The 18,906-nt window shown below is 41.0% G+C and overlaps 1 protein-coding gene across 8 annotated transcripts in view; it reads left to right on the forward strand.

Moving 5' to 3' along the window:
- Positions 1-18,906, forward strand: part of ENOX2 (ecto-NOX disulfide-thiol exchanger 2) — a 298,480-nt gene that overhangs the window by 182,752 nt on the left and 96,822 nt on the right. For 5 of the 8 annotated variants that reach the window (XM_027097555.1, XM_027097550.1, XM_027097552.1 and 2 more), the window contains exon 4: positions 15,246-15,334. The exons of the other annotated variants lie outside the window; for them this stretch is intronic. In XM_027097555.1, the coding sequence (XP_026953356.1) occupies positions 15,286-15,334 (49 nt within the window). In that variant the 5' untranslated portion in view covers positions 15,246-15,285. The remainder of the gene's footprint in view (positions 1-15,245; positions 15,335-18,906) is intronic. 8 annotated transcript variants of the gene reach the window in all.

Raw genomic sequence — 18,906 nt, forward strand, 5'->3', positions numbered from 1 at the left:
GGAAATTTGCAACTGGCATCTGCTCACAATAGCTAGTATAGCTGCAGCCATCACCTCTAGAGAAATAGGAATTAGTCACCTTGCCAGTTTCCCACACATCCTATCCAACTTTCTGAGCAATTTCATTAGCATTCCTACAAAGTAAAATTAACACTAAATGGCAAAGACAAGCTTACCCAAACCAAGGCCTTGGAATCCAGCCAGTCCCCCAACAGAGAAGCAATTGCTACTCATTGCAACACAGTGAGTGGACATGTACAGGTGGGGATAGATGGCAGTAAGGTGCTAAGCAGAGACTGCATGTTCATGTGGAGTGAATCTGCTACCCAGAGACCTGGATATCCAACTAGCATAACAAAGGATTTTAAAGGGCACAGAAACATGGCACTTTTATTTCCATTGCTTCTAATGGTTTGAACAAAGAACTCCCTGTTGTCCAGCCTCTGCCATTTTTTTAAAAAAATTTTGCTTTCTCTACTCAAGCAGGAGACAGCAAGCACAGCTACCCAGTCTCCCACTGTATGTCTCTGCTTCCCAGCTACCCCTACCTGACTCACCTTCCATTGCATGGAGTGGAAAAACTATACATGTTGGGATATTTTCCTTTTTAGGCTCAAAACATCACTGAGAGGCATTTTTTAAAATCTCTTTACAGGAACAAAAGAGCATGTTTAACAGATTAAAAGTGATTAGAAGATCATCCCCTGGGAAAACAGAGTAAGAGGAGATAGATTAATATTTCTGTTGAAAAGGGGTTTTTTTGCATTGGGGTTTAATATAAGTGATAACTTTGATCACAATGGTTTTCTTGAACATTAAGACAGATTACTTAAGGAGACTGCAGCTGTGGGTAGGATTATCTGCTTATTATGCTGCATGCCCAGGTGAAGATAGGTCCACAACCTCCAGACTGATATTCAGCCAATGTGCCCTGGATGGTCATACCAGTTTTAAAATACTGGAAAACTTCTCTTCCAGTTGGTAAATAGGTACTGCCAGGTGCCCCATAAGTGATAACCAGCCATTCCTGCCAATAAATAATCACTGTCCAGATCCCCCCTAAGTGACGGCCTGTCACCCAGGCCATCCTGATCCTCCTGGTATCCTCCAGACTTCCCACAGTCTAGTAATAATGGATTGACCTCTGGCACAACAAGGGGATTTCCTGGGCCCTACTCCAGTGGTAAGGTTCTGTTTGGTTGCTCATGCCATACTGGTGTTTGAATATTTTGAATATCATTCCTAGTTCCCCTGATCTTATTCCCGTGACTTCAGATCATTTCTGTAGACAGAACCAACCAGCTAACCAGAGAACCCCTAGTAGAGTTTCTGTTCTGCTCTTATGTAGGCTAGCTTCAGTTAGTGAAAGAAGAAATTAATAGGGAAAATATTAGCAAGATTAACTTGGGGAAAATTTGTATAAAATTTGGGGAAAGCATTTTTACTTAAAAAAATAACCAGTAAATACTGTGAGCCACAATTAGTGTCAGGTAGTACAGTGCTGTCAGCAAATTGAAGGAGATCCAACTCGGCTGTTTGTTCATTCACTATGCCATATCCCAGAGCATAGTTAGCAGTATATAAGGTACCATCCCTACCCTCAAAGTTCTTACAACCCAGCAGAGGAAATATCGCAGGTTACCAGATAATTATTCATACAAGGTAAAATACTGATGGCCATTTAGAGAATCGTACTAGCGCTAAGTATCTCTTAGATATGTATTGAATACAATGTCAGCATACTTTCTGTTGTACAAGGGAACCCCCAGACTGGAAAATGTTCAATTCGTATGAGAAAAAATAAGAGGGGGTTCACTTAGACAAAACCAGACTATCTCTGTGATAGTAAATTAGTACTAACTGTACAATGATGAGTAATATTTAATGCTACAAACCCTGATTACCAAAGAAAAGCTTATTGAAATCAGTACAATGATGCAAAACAGACCATTGAAGGATTCCTTCTGCTCCTATGATGGAAACAAATTGGATAATTTTGATTCCTTATCATCCTCTATGAAATTGTATTTGCTAATAGAATGCAAATATCATTGGTAAAGAAAGAAGAGCAGAGATGAATCATTATAATGAATGTTCAAATAAAGAGCATCAGATTCAGAAAGTTCCATTATTATATTGCCTAAATAAAACCAACCAGGATTTCCCACTGCAAACAGTCAGGCCTTTGTGTATAACACACTTGTTTAAAGTGCAGTAACTAGAACACTTATTCCTCCTAGGTAATGCTGGAGTTGGTACTACTGTCGCAGAGACTTTCTGGAAACCCAATTGAATTCTCCTGTGTGAGGTTCTCTTAGCCATCTCGGAGAGGATGCATCCTTCTTAATTTGTTGGTATCCATTTGGCTTTCTTCATTTCTGGTTAGGAATCTTCTGCTCCAGACTTCCTACCACCAGCTGGAATGGGAAGGGGAATGCAGGCTGATATGTCTCGTACCATCATTAACCCGCTCACCTTCCAGCCTCATGCTGGGGTCTCTGACACTTGCCAAATGGCTTCCCTATGTGAGAAGTTCATAGGGATTGAAGTTGCATCAGTGGGTGGTAGGGAAGGGGCTCCCTAGGTGTCAGACATCACATTTGTCTTACTCTTGCCTCATTCACTGAATCAATTCTCACTGAGTACCTACTGTGCACTAAGTGTAGCCTCTTTTACTTTATTCCTAGAAGTCTATATTCCTTTCCTTTCCCACATGTTTTGGCCAATTCACTGGTATCCTGAAATGCATCAACCTCAATTCTCCCCTCTGATGAGCTTAAGTGGACTTTAATAATCCCTGCTAAATTGTCTTGTGACTCTGTCATATGAATAAAGGCTATGGACTCTAGGTTAGATTGTAAGCATCAAATTAATTTTACTGCAAAGGTCAGGCTGCTCTCCTGGTGTTCTGTTGTGCTTGAAGGTTAGTCACTGCATGCTTGACCAAAACCTTCCTGTCTGAGCTGTATTCAAAACAGATTTCAAGATATAGCCAGATTGAAAGCCAGACATTTGGAGATAAAGACTGTGTACTTTGACCCCCTGGAAAAAGCAAGCAGCTGCAGTGATTTTATATATATATACAATACATCATCATCATCTCCAGGAGATGATAGGCATTAAGCTCAGCACCTCTTGCTCCCAAAGCAAATGTCTGCTCATCTTTTCCACATAGCTGCTCATGTCAGAGGAAAGGAATATTTCTTCCCAAATGACTTCTAAACTTGCTGAGAAGTGCTGCCCCTAGGGAAGCAGGACCTATCAGTGGAGTTTGGCTCAAAAAAAGACATAATCGTATTCAGATAATGGCAGATACCTCTATCCTGGTTCCCTTTAACCTTCATCTGTCTTCCTAATTTACCACGGGTTCTCCCTTTCCAGCTCACCTCTCTTGGCCAAGCCTGTCGTGAGTTCATGCACTCCTGATGTATGTGTCTAATATACTCACCAGTTCAAGTTCTACAAGTAACATTCATGTAATAATAACTTGCCATTTATATTCCTGGAAAAATCCAAAGATGGTATCTGAGGCTATCAGGTCATATCCAGGCTATTGTCAGAGCTACAATACCTTGAGGCTATAGGGGCTGGGGTCACAAACTTCTTATATCATGACAGTTCCTTTGGGCACAATTGTGGTCTCTTTCAAATTTCCTTAGAAGAGACAGCAATAGTCAATTTTCTATTCCAGAGAATAGAGGGAGATATAGTCAGATTGCAATTCTGAATTTAATTCTTCTCAATGAGAAATTTACAAGTAGACCTAGGGAAGCTCTGTAGCCTTTTGTTCCTTATAACGTTCAACTTTCACCTGTGACAGTCATACTGCTGACCCACTGTGTGCAGGACGTGTGTGTTCAGTGGTTGGGTTGTTTTCTTTTTTTCTGAGTAATCCTCATCCTCTGCCCAAGTCTCCTATAGCCAGTTGTGTTTGCAAGACAAGGCCAGGTGAGATGTATAGCCTGAGGCTCTGGAGCAGAGCAAAGCAGAAAGTGAAGTGACTCGGGAAGGCATCATCTGGAATACTGAACACCAGCTAAGTCACTAAAACAGATCCAAAATGTTTTTCTTTCAGGAAAATTCAATCCCTCCTTGCAGATACCCTATGAGGGGGCTAACATTCCATCTGGACAGACACATAAGTCAAACACCTTAATTTCTGAAACAGAATGACAGCTTGGCCAGTTTTTATGTCTAATAGCTAAAACATGTAGGCCTCTCTTCAGCCCAGAACGGACTGTCTGCCTTCCATGTGCTCACTAGAGCACTCCCTCTTGAATTACCTGCCCTATAGCTCTTAGCTATATATAGGGACACGCCAACCAGATGTGCTTGCCTAAGAAGTGCTGTCTCCAGGGAAGCAGGCCCTATCATCAGTGGAGTTTGGTTCCAAAATGACATGATCATATTCAAATAATGGCAGACACTTCTGTCCTGGTTCCCCATAACCTCATCTGTCCTTCTCATGTACCTCATGCTCTCTCCTGTTCACCTCCTTTGTATACCCCTTTTGTGAGTGCATTCACTGCTGATGGAAATGTCTAATATACTTGTCAGGTTAAGTTCTCCTGGTATCTTTCATGGAGGAACTTACCAACATCCCACCTTTAAGATTTTCTTACTCTTTTCCTCTAACCAGTAGGACAAACAGGATTGTCACTTTATACTCAGGCCTCCTATGGAGTCTTGTTCGGTCTTCATTTTGTGCGTGAATTTGCCAACCTCTAGCCCCAAGTAGATTATAAATTATCTGAGGGAAGTAACTGTCTTTTGTTTCTCTCGTGTCCCTCTCAGTCTAACAAAAACATAATAGGGGCTCAATAAGTACCGTTTGTTCATTCATGAAACTAGGAAATACTATTCAAATGGACTATACCGTTTCTGGATTCCAGTGTACCCTTTTTTTCTTCTCAGAAATGAAATTTTACTCTGAGGTTGTATTGTGCTCTGCCAGAAGTAAAAATGTACTCTGTGGTTCTGTGCTTTGAACTACAATCAGATATTCCAATTGTAGTGGCTTAAGGAATCTACACTTCTCACTGTAGCTGAGAGAGTGGCTGAAAACTCTGATCTACTGCATTCAGTAGGTGCTGCTATCATCAAAGGAGCAGCCCAAAGCCCTTTGCCTCTGTACCTTGGCTCTCTTTCTAACCCAAATTCTGATGTGGGGTGGTCGTACTGCCTCTGCTAATTTTCACTAACCTCTCCATGCCTCCCTGTTTTCTTCAAAAAAGCCCATCAATATCGACCTGCCTTCCAGGGATGTTTTGAGGACATAATGCTGATAAGAAAACATTCTCTATGAGAGAATATTGATGGCAGTTGTTTTGTAGCCACAGAAAGAGAGGGCACTCAGCAGTAATTGGGGGCCATGTTTAGCCACCCAACCAGCCATTATCGTTAGTACTCAGATTGATTCTAATGCATCATAATAATGCAGCTTGTGATCCACATGTAGGGGGGTAATTTATTGTCAGGTGGTGATTGTTAGTAATAACAAGCTGTTTGAACATATTCAGAACATAGTTGTACACATTTCTTGTTTTTCTTTCTTCCTTTGTCTATCCTATTTTCTCCTTTTATACTGCATATTATGGTATTGTTTTTATTCTTTAAATAAGCTTAGTGTCTCAATGAACAGCTAGAATACAGGAGACTGATTTGGAAAAGCAGTTTAAGTAGGCAAGTCCAATTTAAGAATGGTGGTGGATTTTATCACTCAGCTTTATTAATGGGCCTCATTCCCACTGTATCGCATTTCTTCCCCCAACACATTCGTATAAAAGCCCTTGCCTCTCCCATTAACCCCTTTGGCTGGTGTTAACTCATTCCTGGGCATTTGTTGCCATAGCTGCAGCCACCCCTCAGCTGGAGCCCTTGTGCTAGCCCCTGAAGAGGCCATGAGGGGCTGGCCTGCTTATTCCAGGCGTCAGCTGTTAGGCGGAGGCCAAGAGCCTTGCAACCTCAGAGGTCAAACAGCCTGTCCCCATGCGTTTAAGCCCTGTCTTTTTTTTTTTTTTTTTTCTTAGCAGCAGATGGGTATGTGGCTGTCCAGCCTCAAGGCTGGGAAACATGTGTGGGAATATTACCAGCACTCTTCCTCCCTCACCCCCTCCTGGGCACCCAAGCAGGTAGCCTAGCACCATATTCAAAAAGATGATCGATATTTCCACTCTGTTGTTTGAATCTCTTCCTTCAACACCTGCGGCAGCTGTGGGGAATTGTGCACAACTTGCGTCTGTTCACTGAAATAATTGCCAACAGTTTTATGGAGCGTCTCGTGTGTATTTTTGCCCGTTTACAGATTTGATTATATCGTTTGTAGAATGGAAACGTGGCTTTCCACTGCTTACTCTCATTCTTATAGATCTTCAAGGAGAAACCCTTTTAAAAACAAAATGGAAATGACATGCAAATGGTTATGTTAATATCACACAGGCAAAAGTCAGGGCCTTCAGAAGGCTCCTCAGGCGCAAACTCATCAGGTGATGAGCACATCTTGTACACATGGCTGAGTCACCAGCCTGCACCGTCCTAAGAGAAATAACCAGGAAGAGAAAATGTTAGATGCCTGTAATGTGTGACTACTTTCTGCCCTAGGCTTCAGCACTGACATAGGCCAGAGCAAACACAACTCTCACACATGCAGATTGGACAGGTTCAGTGGGATTTGAGGAAGATGTTCAAAGGTGGAAAGTTTCCACATAGACCAGTAATACAGAGTTGGAAAAGAAATTTTAATTTTGTCTGTGTTGTGCCAGCTTTGCCAGACAGCTGGCAAGGATAAATCTGTGGATTCGCTCCAGACTTTAGAAATTCATAACCATCTAGTCCTTTACCTTGACTTTAACAGCACTGATATCATAGCATCAACAACAGCAGCAGAGCCACAGCAACATTAACAGCTAACATTTATGGAGTATCCTATACCCTTCAAAATACTTTTACAATAAATATCTCTTGTTTAAACATCTCACCAACCCTGTAAGATCAGTATTATTGCTGTCTGTGTTTTTGAGATGAGGGAACCAAGGCTCAGAAACATTAAGTGACTTGCCCAAAGTCACATAGCTGGCAAATAACCTAGCCTTCTGACCCCAAAACCCTGAGGTACCCCTGCTAGGCAATACACACAGCCCTGTCACCCTGCTCGCTAGCCCACTGCCACCGCCATGTCCCCAGATCTCTGGGTAAACAAATTAAGACCCATGCAGGGATTTGCTTGAAAAACAAAAGGAAAGTACCCTTGTTACAAAAGAATTACTGACTTTCCGTATGGGTTCACTACTAAATGATACCTTTGACACTCGTGTTTGTTCATGCATTACCAACTACTGGGCAAAATGGAGGTGGGTGGGGGAAGCCAGGGAGAGGGGAGGGATATGAAGGAGAACACCACAAATTAAAGCTCCTGGCAACTGAAGAATCCTTCCAAAATTCAGATAAAACATTTCTGAAGAGACAGAGTCATTATACATAGTACTACTATAAAGATAAGCAAGGAATAATTAACACAAAATTCAGAATAGTGGTTATCTCCGAGGGGAGATGGAAGGAATTACAGGAGGGGCACACAGTGGCCTTTAAAGGTAATAGTTATATTCTTTTTCTTCAACTGCATGTCGGATATACAATTTTCATTGCACCATAGTTTTTTATACTTCACACTTGTCTCTTATAAATTCCTCTTTGTACCTACTCAATATTTAATATTTAAAAAATAGAAGAAAGTGTGAGTCAGTGGAAAAATAGGATTTGATATACAGAAATCAACTTTACATTTTTAAGGAACACTGCTCTTGAAAGCTAAGTGCACTTTGATAAAATCCTTAGCCAGCTTGCTCTGACAGTGTCTTCCAGTGACATACCAGTTAGCTTCTCAAGAAGTTGTGATTTGTGAGGAGGGCATGCTTTCCCAGAATTTTGCTAGGGTCGTTGAGCATTTCAGCTGCCTTGCCCCTCCCTTCTCATCCCCTCCTTTTTGACAGTGAACTTCTAGCTTCTGGAAGAGGAAAGAACAGTGGCATGGTCATTTGGGAATTTGAAGTTAAGTGCTTGAACTGTAACTGTGGATTTATGGGTTGTTACCCAAAGACATATTATCTTTAGGCTTTCCTTGGTGTTGGACCTGACAAAGAATGCGGTCAACGAGTGGGCTTGTGTATTTATTTTCATCACTGTTTGGTTCCTCTCTGGCCAGTCTAGGCATGCTGTAAGCACAGGCTGACAGGAATTATGGCTTTTCTTCATGTGGAAATAAGTGGATAAGCAAATACTCTCAGCCTGATTTTGTTTCCAATTCATTATTTACAGGGAATTCACCCTTTGTAATCATTTTCAAATCAAATTTGCTCTACCAATCCCTGTAAGGTTTGCTCTGGAGATCATCACCAATGTAGACGTCTTTTATTTTTTAACCTCTTTTGTCTCCTCCATGTTAATGCCAATTAAAAAAAAAAGAAATACAAATGGATTAAAGGTGATGTCACTAGTGGCCTGGAGATTCACTCAGGAAGAAAATTTAAGTTACAGCAGAAATGGATAAAAGGAAAGCAAGTCAATAACTCACATGTGTTTGCTATTCATACTACTATTGCTGTATTAAAATATTCAGGAGAGCTATTGAATTAAGTGGGGAAAAAATACATCATATATAAGATAGATTCCAGGAAAGGCACTATTGTTAATACTGTTCCAGAATCACAAACCGTTGACCAAATCACTTGCATGTGGATTATTCCTGGAGTAGGCTGACACATACAGTGGGTGTCCCCTGCTCAGCTGTCACAGAGGTCACAGCCATGACCTCCCTTTCTAACCTCCCTTTGTCTTACTGGAAAGCTTGCCATGAAGAGCAACCTCTTCTCCTGCCTACCACATTGCCTCCCATCCTGGTCATGGATAATCGAGACGTAATACTAAGTTATTCTGGTTTTCTTTCACCACAGATGGGGTGATCACAAAAGAGAGCCTGGATGCAATGCCATCCATGCTTTTGGAGAAAAAAGCAAGTGGGTTTTGGCAGCAGGTCTGATGGGTTTGTGGTATGTATATACAGTGGGGGCGGAGGGTAACACCAGAAAATCTTTTGAGGATTTTATTACCAGTACCACTTTTAGAAAATGCATCGATCAGATGAGAGGCATATAAATTAGTCCTGCTTTTCTTTCTAGCAGTAATCTTGGTAAATAATTGGTTAAAGAGAAGCCATCTTATGCTTTTTTGTTTAAATATATTCCCCACTGTTATTAATGGCTGGTTCCTATACTGGTACTTTCCTGCCCTTTTCACCTGAAGTAATCATAACACTCCCCTCTCTCCTCACCCACAATGGCCCCTGCTTTCCATAAGATATCAGAGGTAATACCCACTATGGTTAATATATTAATAATAATTACTGGCATTCTACTTATTAAGCTAGGCATTGCAGTGGGTCTTTTTTTTCACATATTTTCTCCTTTAACCCTTACCACAACCCAATGAGATAGGTACTTGTTATTATCATTTTTCAGACGTGGAAAATGAAGAACAGAGACATTAAGTCACTTTCTTAGCATCACACAGATAATAAGTTTCGGGCCAAGATTAGAACTTGGATCTAATCCAAACAGCATGATCCTAACTACTGTTACAACCCCATTTTTTCTTCATTCAAGGTCACACAGCATTAAGGGTTGAGAGTTTGTTATTCTTAGTCTGGCCAAAGGCATGATGGGGATTGCTGGGAGTGTGTTGCAGTTTTCAAAAAAACCTCAATCATTTTGAAAAATGAAGGGTAGTGGGGATGGTGTGAAGTTCTGTATAGTAAAGTCTATTGTTTTCTGATTATTTGTCAAATTGAGGTGGAGTTTGAAAATTCAAGTTAGGCTGCCTATAGAGGTGAAGAAGCTAGAAAGGGGCCAGGGCTGCTGGCCCAAAGCAGAGCCATTAGTCACTGCCTCCTGCGGCTGTATGTGTATATATAGCATTGCCCTTAGTATTTGAGGATGACTCTGCTGAGGCAGCTAGTTCTCAAGCCAAAGTTCCCATTATCAGTAGGATTTAACACTTGACTTGTTTATAGTGGTCATGGCCAGTGTCCTACCCCCACGACTTAGACCATGGCCTTGCAGCGAGTGACTTGCAAAGCAAGTCAACAACATAGGCTAATACCCATCCTCTCAGAGTCCAACGAACTGGAGAACACAAAATGACTCCAGTTTTTTAACATTCTACTTTTAGGAGCAAGGAATAATAAGTAAACTGATATGGAAAATATTCTCCACTCATGCCCATCCCCCCAAATAAGAACAATTTCTATTCTAGGTTTTAGACTTAGCACAAATACAACCTTATCTCCTACACTTTTAAGATATCCACAGTACCATAATTGACTTATATTTCAAAACTCACTTTAAAATAACCTTCTCCAGCTTAACATCACTTCCTCTATGCTCCCCTCCCTCCTCCACCACCACCTCTCGTCCTAGCAAAGTGGCTACCTCCCCTTTCTTCATATCTGTTTAGCCATTATCAAACAATAATTTTGTTTTCGCGTTTGTCTCTCCCATTAGTCTGTGAACCCTTCAAAGGGCAGGGAAACATTGATTTTTCACCTTGGTACCATCAAACGCTGTGTGGATTTAACATGTTTGTTAAATTAATATTCAGAATGTATCCTGAAGCCCTGCCATAACCTCACTCAAAGATTCAGGTACGCCTAGCACATATTGACCACCTGTGTTGTTTTTACCACAACCCTGGGAAAGGGGTGGTACCATTCTTATTTATAGATGAGAAAACAAACTCTGTGTTTCTCAAATTTGTAGTGGGCATAAGAGTTATCTAGGGTGCTTGTTCAACAGGCAGATTCCCCAGCGCCACCCAGATGAAAACCTCAGCCAGGGACCCTGGAACTTGGCTATTTAGCAAGCGCTGCAGGTGATTCTGATGCACATGGTTGGAATGCACTTGGACAGACACGGGTGTAAGTGATTGCTGCACTGCGAGTAAATAGTGGAGCCAGAGTTCAAACTCAGCCCTCCTAGTTCCAGATCTAGCCCATGCTATATTTATCTTTGTTGTACTCTATCTCCTATGGCAAGGAAGTGGACTGAAACATGTTGGAAAGGTTTTCAGCAAAAAGGGCTAAAGCAAAACAGCTTGTAGATTAACCCCAGGGCTGTTTATTTTTCGCTCCTCCAAGAGATCTTGCCAGACTTCCAACAGCATAGCAGCAGGGTTGCCAAATCATCTCTTATGCAACTTACCTCAGAAAAGCATTGACCACAGAGCTTTGGGAACTTTCAGAGTTTATGCTTCTAATTTGTTCTTTCTCCATTTCCCCCTCCACCACCGACCATGCCATTAACCTAAAGAGCATGCTCAGTACCTGAAATGCAATTAGTTGATTTGTTAAATATTAAGATTTATAGTTGAAAACCAGTACCTACAATATTTGGGACCTGACAGTAATATTAATGTGTCTGTTTCAAAACTAGGAAGAGAAATGTGAGGCTTAACAGGCAATTAGTGGAGATGTTAAAGTAGCTGATATATGGTAGTATTTTTTGTGGCCCAATTATTCTTCTGGTGCTTTTTTAAAATATTAATTAATTAATCTATTTATTTTGGCTGCACTGGGTCTTAGTTGCGGCACACAGGATCTTCATTGCGGCATGCGGAATCTTTAGTTGCGGCATGTGGACTCTTAGTTGCGGCATGCAGGTTTCTTAGTTGCAGCACGTGGGCTTCTTAGTTGTGGCACACGGGCTTCTTAGTTGCAGCATGCGGGCTTCTTAGTTGTGGCATGCAGACTCAGTTGCAGCATGTGGACTCCTAGTTGCAGCATGCAGACTCAGTTGCGGCATGCAGGTTTCTTAGTTGCGGCATGCGGACTTCTACGTTGCGGAATGTGGGCTTCTTAGTTGCGGCATGTGGACTCTTAGTTGCAGCATGCGGGCTTCTTAGTTGTGGCGTACGGACTCTTAGTTGTGGCATGCGGGCTTCTTAGTTGCAGCACACGGGCTTCTTAGTTGCAGCATGTGGACTCTTAGTTGCAGCATGTGGACTTCTCAGTTGTGGTACGTGGACTTCTCAGTTGCGGCATGCATGCAGGATCTAGTTCCCCGACCAGGGATCAAAGCTGGGCCCCCTGCATTGGGAGCATGGAGTCTTACCCACTGGAACACCAGGGAAATCCCTGGTGTTCTTTATCTAAATGTTAGGTGAGGAAATGTGGAATGAATGTGATGATGTAATCCTAAAGACTAAGACTAATGGCCACAGTCAACCATTCACCCTAGACCTGAGTAATATGAGTTCACTGGTATCTCAGAAGCCCAAGAAACCAGGAGTGAGAAATTATGGACCTTAGTGTGGAAAGGCCCAAGAGAGCCTCTCTAGTACGGCTAGCCACTGCTCTTACTGACTGAGGAAGCCCTCCAAGCTTCCCATGGTGGAGCCTGCTGGTTTTCTAGGACTCCTACATCTGACTTCAGCCTATTCTCCTGGCTCACATTCAGCTAATAACCTTGAAGTGACAAGCACTATCTCTGAGGTTCCTCAACTCACTCGTGCCAGCCCATCTTGAAATAACAAAGGAGGCCCCTGGCTCCGCTTAGGGAAGTGGGAGGAGAGACCCTCACATGGCAGCTGAATGGTTTCTTTCTTAAACAGAAAAAAAAAAGGAAGGGAAAGATAAAGGAAGTGGTGTTAAATCATGACTGAGTACATGCTCTGTGTCTCAGGTTCTGTGTTCTTTATACTGTAGTGACAGGATATAGCTCAGTGCCTAAAAGTGTGGGCTCTGGAGCCATACTGCCTGAATCTGAATTTCACCTCCAGCATCAACTACACCTGTGACCCTGGGCAACTTCCTAACTTCTTTGTGTTCCTTTTTCTTTATCTGTAAATTGGGTCTAATGATAAATCTTACCTATCGCATAGTGTTGTTATGTGGATTAGATTAAATAATAATATAAAGCCTTGAAACAGTGTTTGGCACATAATAAGCATTTAATCAATATTAGGGATCAACATTATTATCATTAGCTTAGTACATGAAAGATAGGTATCATTATCTCTAACTGAAGGTGAATAAACGTGCTAAAGAGTTTTCAAAACTTGCCTAAAATCACACAGCTTGTAAAAGAGCCAAGACTTGATTTGAGATCTGTCTGGCCCCAAGGTCTGTACTCCTCCCACTATACCCTGTTCCCTTCATAAATGTAGGGTATATGCTGTGACTTCCTTGAAGAGATGTATGCCAAAACTTTTGGCCTTCTTCTTCCTCACTACACCCCCACTGCAACTGCCATCTGGAGGGCTGGCTTGGTGCCCTGGCTTCTTATACACCTAGTTTAAAACCTTGAACATTCTTATAACTGCTCCAATATGGAGGTGGCTCTCTCCAAGACCCCTTGGCTTATAGACTAGAACAGTGAGTCTTCCAGCATGGGGGTTAGTTTGTGAAAGCACCCTCTAACCTGAGGTTCTCATCTGCATATCTTGAGGATCAAGCTACTCTTTCCCACCCCCAACCCCACCACACTCACAGCTCCTGTGAGAATAATTACCTACTATATGGGCTAGCATAAAAACCTTTCCCTTTCCCTTTTATTTTTTCTTTTCCCTCTCCTTCCCTCCCCCTCCCCAAGGAAGAATATATTATGGCATCCTGATCCCCTTGAGTGGCTCTTTGATTCATCCTTGGTAACACTCATAAGGAGATAAAGCCCTCGCTTGCCTGATAGCGTCATCTCTCTCAAGCCTCCTGGGAGCCTTGTCTTAAAGCCCCCGTCAATTCTCTCATCCTGCAGAGCCATGATGCAAGCTGTGGCGTCACTGCTGGTGATGTCTGTGATCAGAGAGAGAGGTGCCCAGGGCTTCAGTGCCTTGCTCACAAACAATAATGGATTGTTAATTCTCAAAGAAAATGAAGAAGGATTCAAAATAACACCTACAACGCACAATATTACTTCCTGAGCAATAAATACCAAACAGAAGATAAACCCTTGAGCCCTAGGCTTAACATAGACCCAAAACATGAGTTATCCTGCTGTTTCCTTTCCCTTAGCCAGAGGACAGAAAATACAATGTTATTGAGTTCTAGGACACCCCATCCTGGCCTTGTGCCATAATCTTCCACAACATATACTTCTTGTATGTCTACTGTATGCAAGGTTCTGTGTGATATGCTGGAGATGGGGTTTTCTTCTGTGTTCCACACAAGCATTTTCTACACTTCTCTCTTTTCCTTTGTCATGGTATTCCTAGTGCTATTTCCAGGACCACTCTCAAAACAGTACCCCATCAGCCTTCCACAGCACCTGGATTCCTCACCATAAGGATAATTTCTTTGGCGTGAAGCATAAAATTAACCTTGCTAAAAATGTTAATAGATTCCTGGTTGAGGATGGGAGGGGTGTGATCAGATTAGTCTTAGCACAGTGGCGTAAGGGTGTAGGGCATAAGCTGCAGAAGTTGGGATTGGCTGCACATGTGGTGGACAGGAAGGAAGTGTAAAGAAACCAGGAGTATAAGGCACCCTCCAGTAAGAACATATGAAAATTGCTACAATAGAGCTGGGTTTGTTAAACTTGGCACTATTGGCATTTGGGGTCAGATAATTGTTTGGGGGTGGGGGGTTGTCCTGTACGTTGTAGGGTGTTTAGCAGTATCCCTGAACTCTACCCACTAGATATCAGTAGCACCTCCTCACTCCCAGTTGTGACAACCAAAGGTATTTTCAAATATTACCAAATGTCCCTGGGAGGGAAGGTAAACTCAGCCCCCATTAAGAACCACTACAATACAGGACATGGGGAGCACCCATCTGTAATGATGAGCTCTATAGCCCTCCCAGCTCAAATATTCTATAACCTTCTGACTCCTTTAGTTTTGTATAAGATAGTGGTTAAGAGCATGAACTGTGGAGCCAGATTGCCTGGGTTTGAATCCCAGCTCCACTGCAAGCTAATGTATGACCATGGACAGGTTGCTTAACCTCTCTGTTCCTGCTACCTCATCAGTAAAATGAGGATAATGAGAGGTCCTACTTCACAGGGTTATGAGTTTTTAATTAATGTACATAAAGTGTCTAGGAGAATGCCTGGCACATAATAAGAATTAAAGAAGTGTTAACTATTATTAGTCTTGTTATAATTACTATCATTAATACTATCATTCACCATTTATCTAAGTCCTAGTACGTTCCAGAGTCCTGATGTCTCACCCAGGTTTAAACCACTATTTTCCTTCTGCAGAAATGACTAGAGAGCTAAATCCACGGTTCAGGACTACACAATGTCAAGAAATTTTAAATGGCTATGGGTCTATGAAATAGGCATTGCAGGTAAGCCCCACTTTGTGTAATTACTGAGTTCTTAAAGAGTTCACTTATTTAAAAGCCAACTTATTGGCACATACTTTGAGTTAGTCACTGTAGAATACACAAAAGTAAATGAGGTTTATATCCCCTGCCCTCAAGGTGCTAACAAATATAGCTGCTACATGCACATTTATTTTAGTAAATTTAATAACCTTACATTCTCAAAGTAATTCCAATCATTGCCTTCTTACCTATAAAGAATTTTTCTGTGATGAAAATTATCTCCCCATCTCCAGACTTACCTTTCTTAAAGTTAGTATTTCCGTAATCGTGATTCTCTTACATTATCAGCATGTTCAGATTATAAAACCCCAAATTATCACCATGTTATCTTCATCTGTCTCTCCCTCCATTTAAAATATTCATAAGAAACTCACTAAAATATATTGTATCTTAATACAACAACAGAATAGTATCCCATTCTAAATAGCTTGGCATCTGCTTCTGGGAAGAACAATGTCTGTGCAAGACTCCATTATATATATACTCATAGATTTCCTTATTAATTTGTTTTAAATTGTTTGCTGCACATCTTCTCTATGTCAGACACAGTTTGTATGCACTAGGAATAACAAGGAGGAGTAAGAGACTTCAAAGTCTAGGAGGAGAGACAGCCACAGAAAGAAGTGACAAAAATATAATGTAGTAGCTGCAATAGTAATGTTTTTTTCTGTTTTGTATTGTTTTGTTTTTTAAACATCTTTATTGGAGTATAATTGCTTTACAATGGTGTGTTAGCTTCTGCTGTATAACAAAGTGAATCATCTATACTTATACATACATCCCCATATCTCCTCCCTCTTGCATCTCCCTCCCACCCTCCCTATCCCACCCCTCTAGGTGGACACAAAGCACCGAGCTGATCTCCCGGTGCTATGCGGCTGCTTCCCACTAGCTATCTATTTTACATTTGGTAGTGTATATATGTCCATGTCACTCTATCACTTCGTCCCAGCTTACTCTTCCCCCTCCCTAAGTCCTCAAGTCCATTCTCTATGTCTTTGTCTTTATTCCTGTCCTGCTCCTAGGTTCTTCAGAACCTTTTTTTATTTTAGATTCCATATATATGTGTTAGCATATGGTATTTGTTTTCCTCTTTCTGACTTACTTCACTCTGTATGACAGTCTCTAGGTCCAACCAGCTCACTACAAATAACCCAATTTTGTTTCTTTTTAGGGCTGAGTAATATTCCATTGTATATATGTGCCACATCTTCTTTATCCATTCATCCGATGATGGACACTTAGGTTGCTTCCATGTCCTGGCTATTGTAAATAGAGCTGCACTGAACATTGTGGTACATGACTCTTTTTGAGTTATGGTTTTCTCAGGGTATATGCCCAGTAGTGGGATTGCCGGGTCGTATGGTAGTTCTATTTTTAGATTTTTGAGGAACCTCCATATTGTTCTCCATAGTGGCTGTATCAATTTACATTCCCATTAGCAGTGCAAGAGTGTTCCCTTTTCTCCACACCCTCTCCAGCATTTATTGTTTGTAGATTTTTTGATGATGGCCATTCTGACCAGTGTGAGGTGATATCTCATTGAAGTTTTCATTTGCATTTCTCTAATGATTAATGATGTTGAGCATTCTTTCATGTGTTTGTTGACAGTCTGTATATCTTCTTTGGGCAAATGTCTATTTAGGTCTTCTGCCCATTTTTGGATTGGGTTGTTTGTTTTTGTGACATTAAGCTGCATGAGCTGCTTATAAATTTTGGAGATTAATCCTTTGTCAGTTGCTTCATTTGCAAATACTTTCTCCCATTTTGAGAGTTGTCTTTTCATCTGGTTTATGGTTTCCTTTGCTGTGCAAAGGCTTTTAAGTTTCATTAGGTCCCATTTCTTTATTTTTGTTTTTATTCCCATTCCTCTAGGAGGTGGGTCAAAAAGCATCTTGCTGTGATTTATGTCATAGACTGTTCAGCCTATGTTTTCCTCTAAGAGTTTATAGTGTCTGGCCATACATTTAGGGGCATTTTGAGTTTATTTTTGTGTATAGTGTTAGGGAGTGTTCTAATTTCATTCTTTTACATATAGCTGTCCAGTTTTCCCAGCACCACTTACTGAAGAGGCTGTCTTTTCTCCATTATATATTCTTGCCTCCTTTATCAAAGTTAAGGTGACCATATATGCATGGGTTTATCCCTGGGCTTTCTATCTTGTTCCATTGATCTATATTTCTGTTTTTGTGCCAGTACCATACTGTCTTGATTACTGTAGCTTTGTAGTATAGTCTAAAGGCAGGGCGCCTGATTCCTCCAGCTGTGTTTTTCGTTCTCAAGATTGCTTTGGCTATTCAGGGTCTTTTGTATTTCCATACAAATTGTGAGATTTTTCGTTCTAGTTCTGTGAAAAATGCCATTGGTAGTTTCATAGGGATTGCAATGAATCTGTAGATTGCTTTGGGTAGTATAGTCATTTTCACAATGTTGATTCTTCCAATGCAAGAACATGGTATATCTCTCCATCTGTTTGTGTCATCTCTAATTTCTTTCAACAATGTCTTAAAGTTTTCTGCATACAGGTCTTTTGTCTCCTTAGGTAGGTTTATTCCTAGGTATTTTATTCTTTTTGTTGCAACGGTAAATGGGAGTGTTTCCTTAATTTCTCTTTCACATTTTTCATCTTTAGTGTATAGGAATGCAAGAGATTTCTGTGCATTAATTTTGTATCCTGCTACTTTACCAAATTCATTGATTAGCTCTAGTAGTTTTCTGGTAGCATCTTTGGGATTCTCTATGTACAGTATCATGTCATCTGCAAACAGTGACAGCTTTACTTCTTCTTTTCCGATTTGGATTCCTTTTATTTATTTTTCTTCTCTGATTGCTGTGGCTAAAACTTCCAAAACTATGTTGAATACTAGTGGTGAGAGTGGACAATCTTGTCTTTTTCCTGATCTTAGAGGAAATGGTTTCAGTTTTTCACCAATGAGAACGATGTTGGCTGTGGGTTTGTCATATATGGCCTTTATTATGTTGAGGTAAGTTCCCGCTATGCCTGCTCCTGGAGGGTTTTTATCATAAATGGGTGTTGAATTTTATCAAAAGCTTTTTCTTCATCTATTTAGATGATCATATGGTTTTTATCCTTCAATTTGTTAATATGGTGTATCACACTGACTGATTTGTGTATATTGAGGAATCCTTGCATTCCTGGGATAACCCCACTTGATCATGGTGTATGATCCTTTTAATGTGCTGTTGGATTCTGTTTGCTAGCATTTTGTTGAGGATTTTTGCATCTATGTTCATCAGTGATATTGGCCTGTAGTTTTCTTTCTTTGTGACATCTTTGTCTGGTTTTGGTATCAGGGTGATGGTGGCCTTGTAGAATGAGTTTGGGAGTGTTCCTCCCTCTGGTATATTTTGGAAGAGTTTGAGAAGGATAGGTGTTAGCTATTCTCTAAATGTTTGATAGAATTTGCCTGTGAAGCCATCTGGTCCTGGGCTTTTGTTTGTTGGAAGATTTTAAATCACAGTTTCACTTTCAGTGCTTATCATTTATCTGTTTATATTTTCTTTTTCTTCCT

This window comes from Aethalodelphis obliquidens, unplaced genomic scaffold (genome assembly GCF_003676395.1).
Source record: "Aethalodelphis obliquidens isolate GAN/ISIS:26980383/991018 unplaced genomic scaffold, ASM367639v1 scaffold115, whole genome shotgun sequence".
Lineage (NCBI taxonomy): Eukaryota > Metazoa > Chordata > Mammalia > Artiodactyla > Delphinidae > Aethalodelphis > Aethalodelphis obliquidens.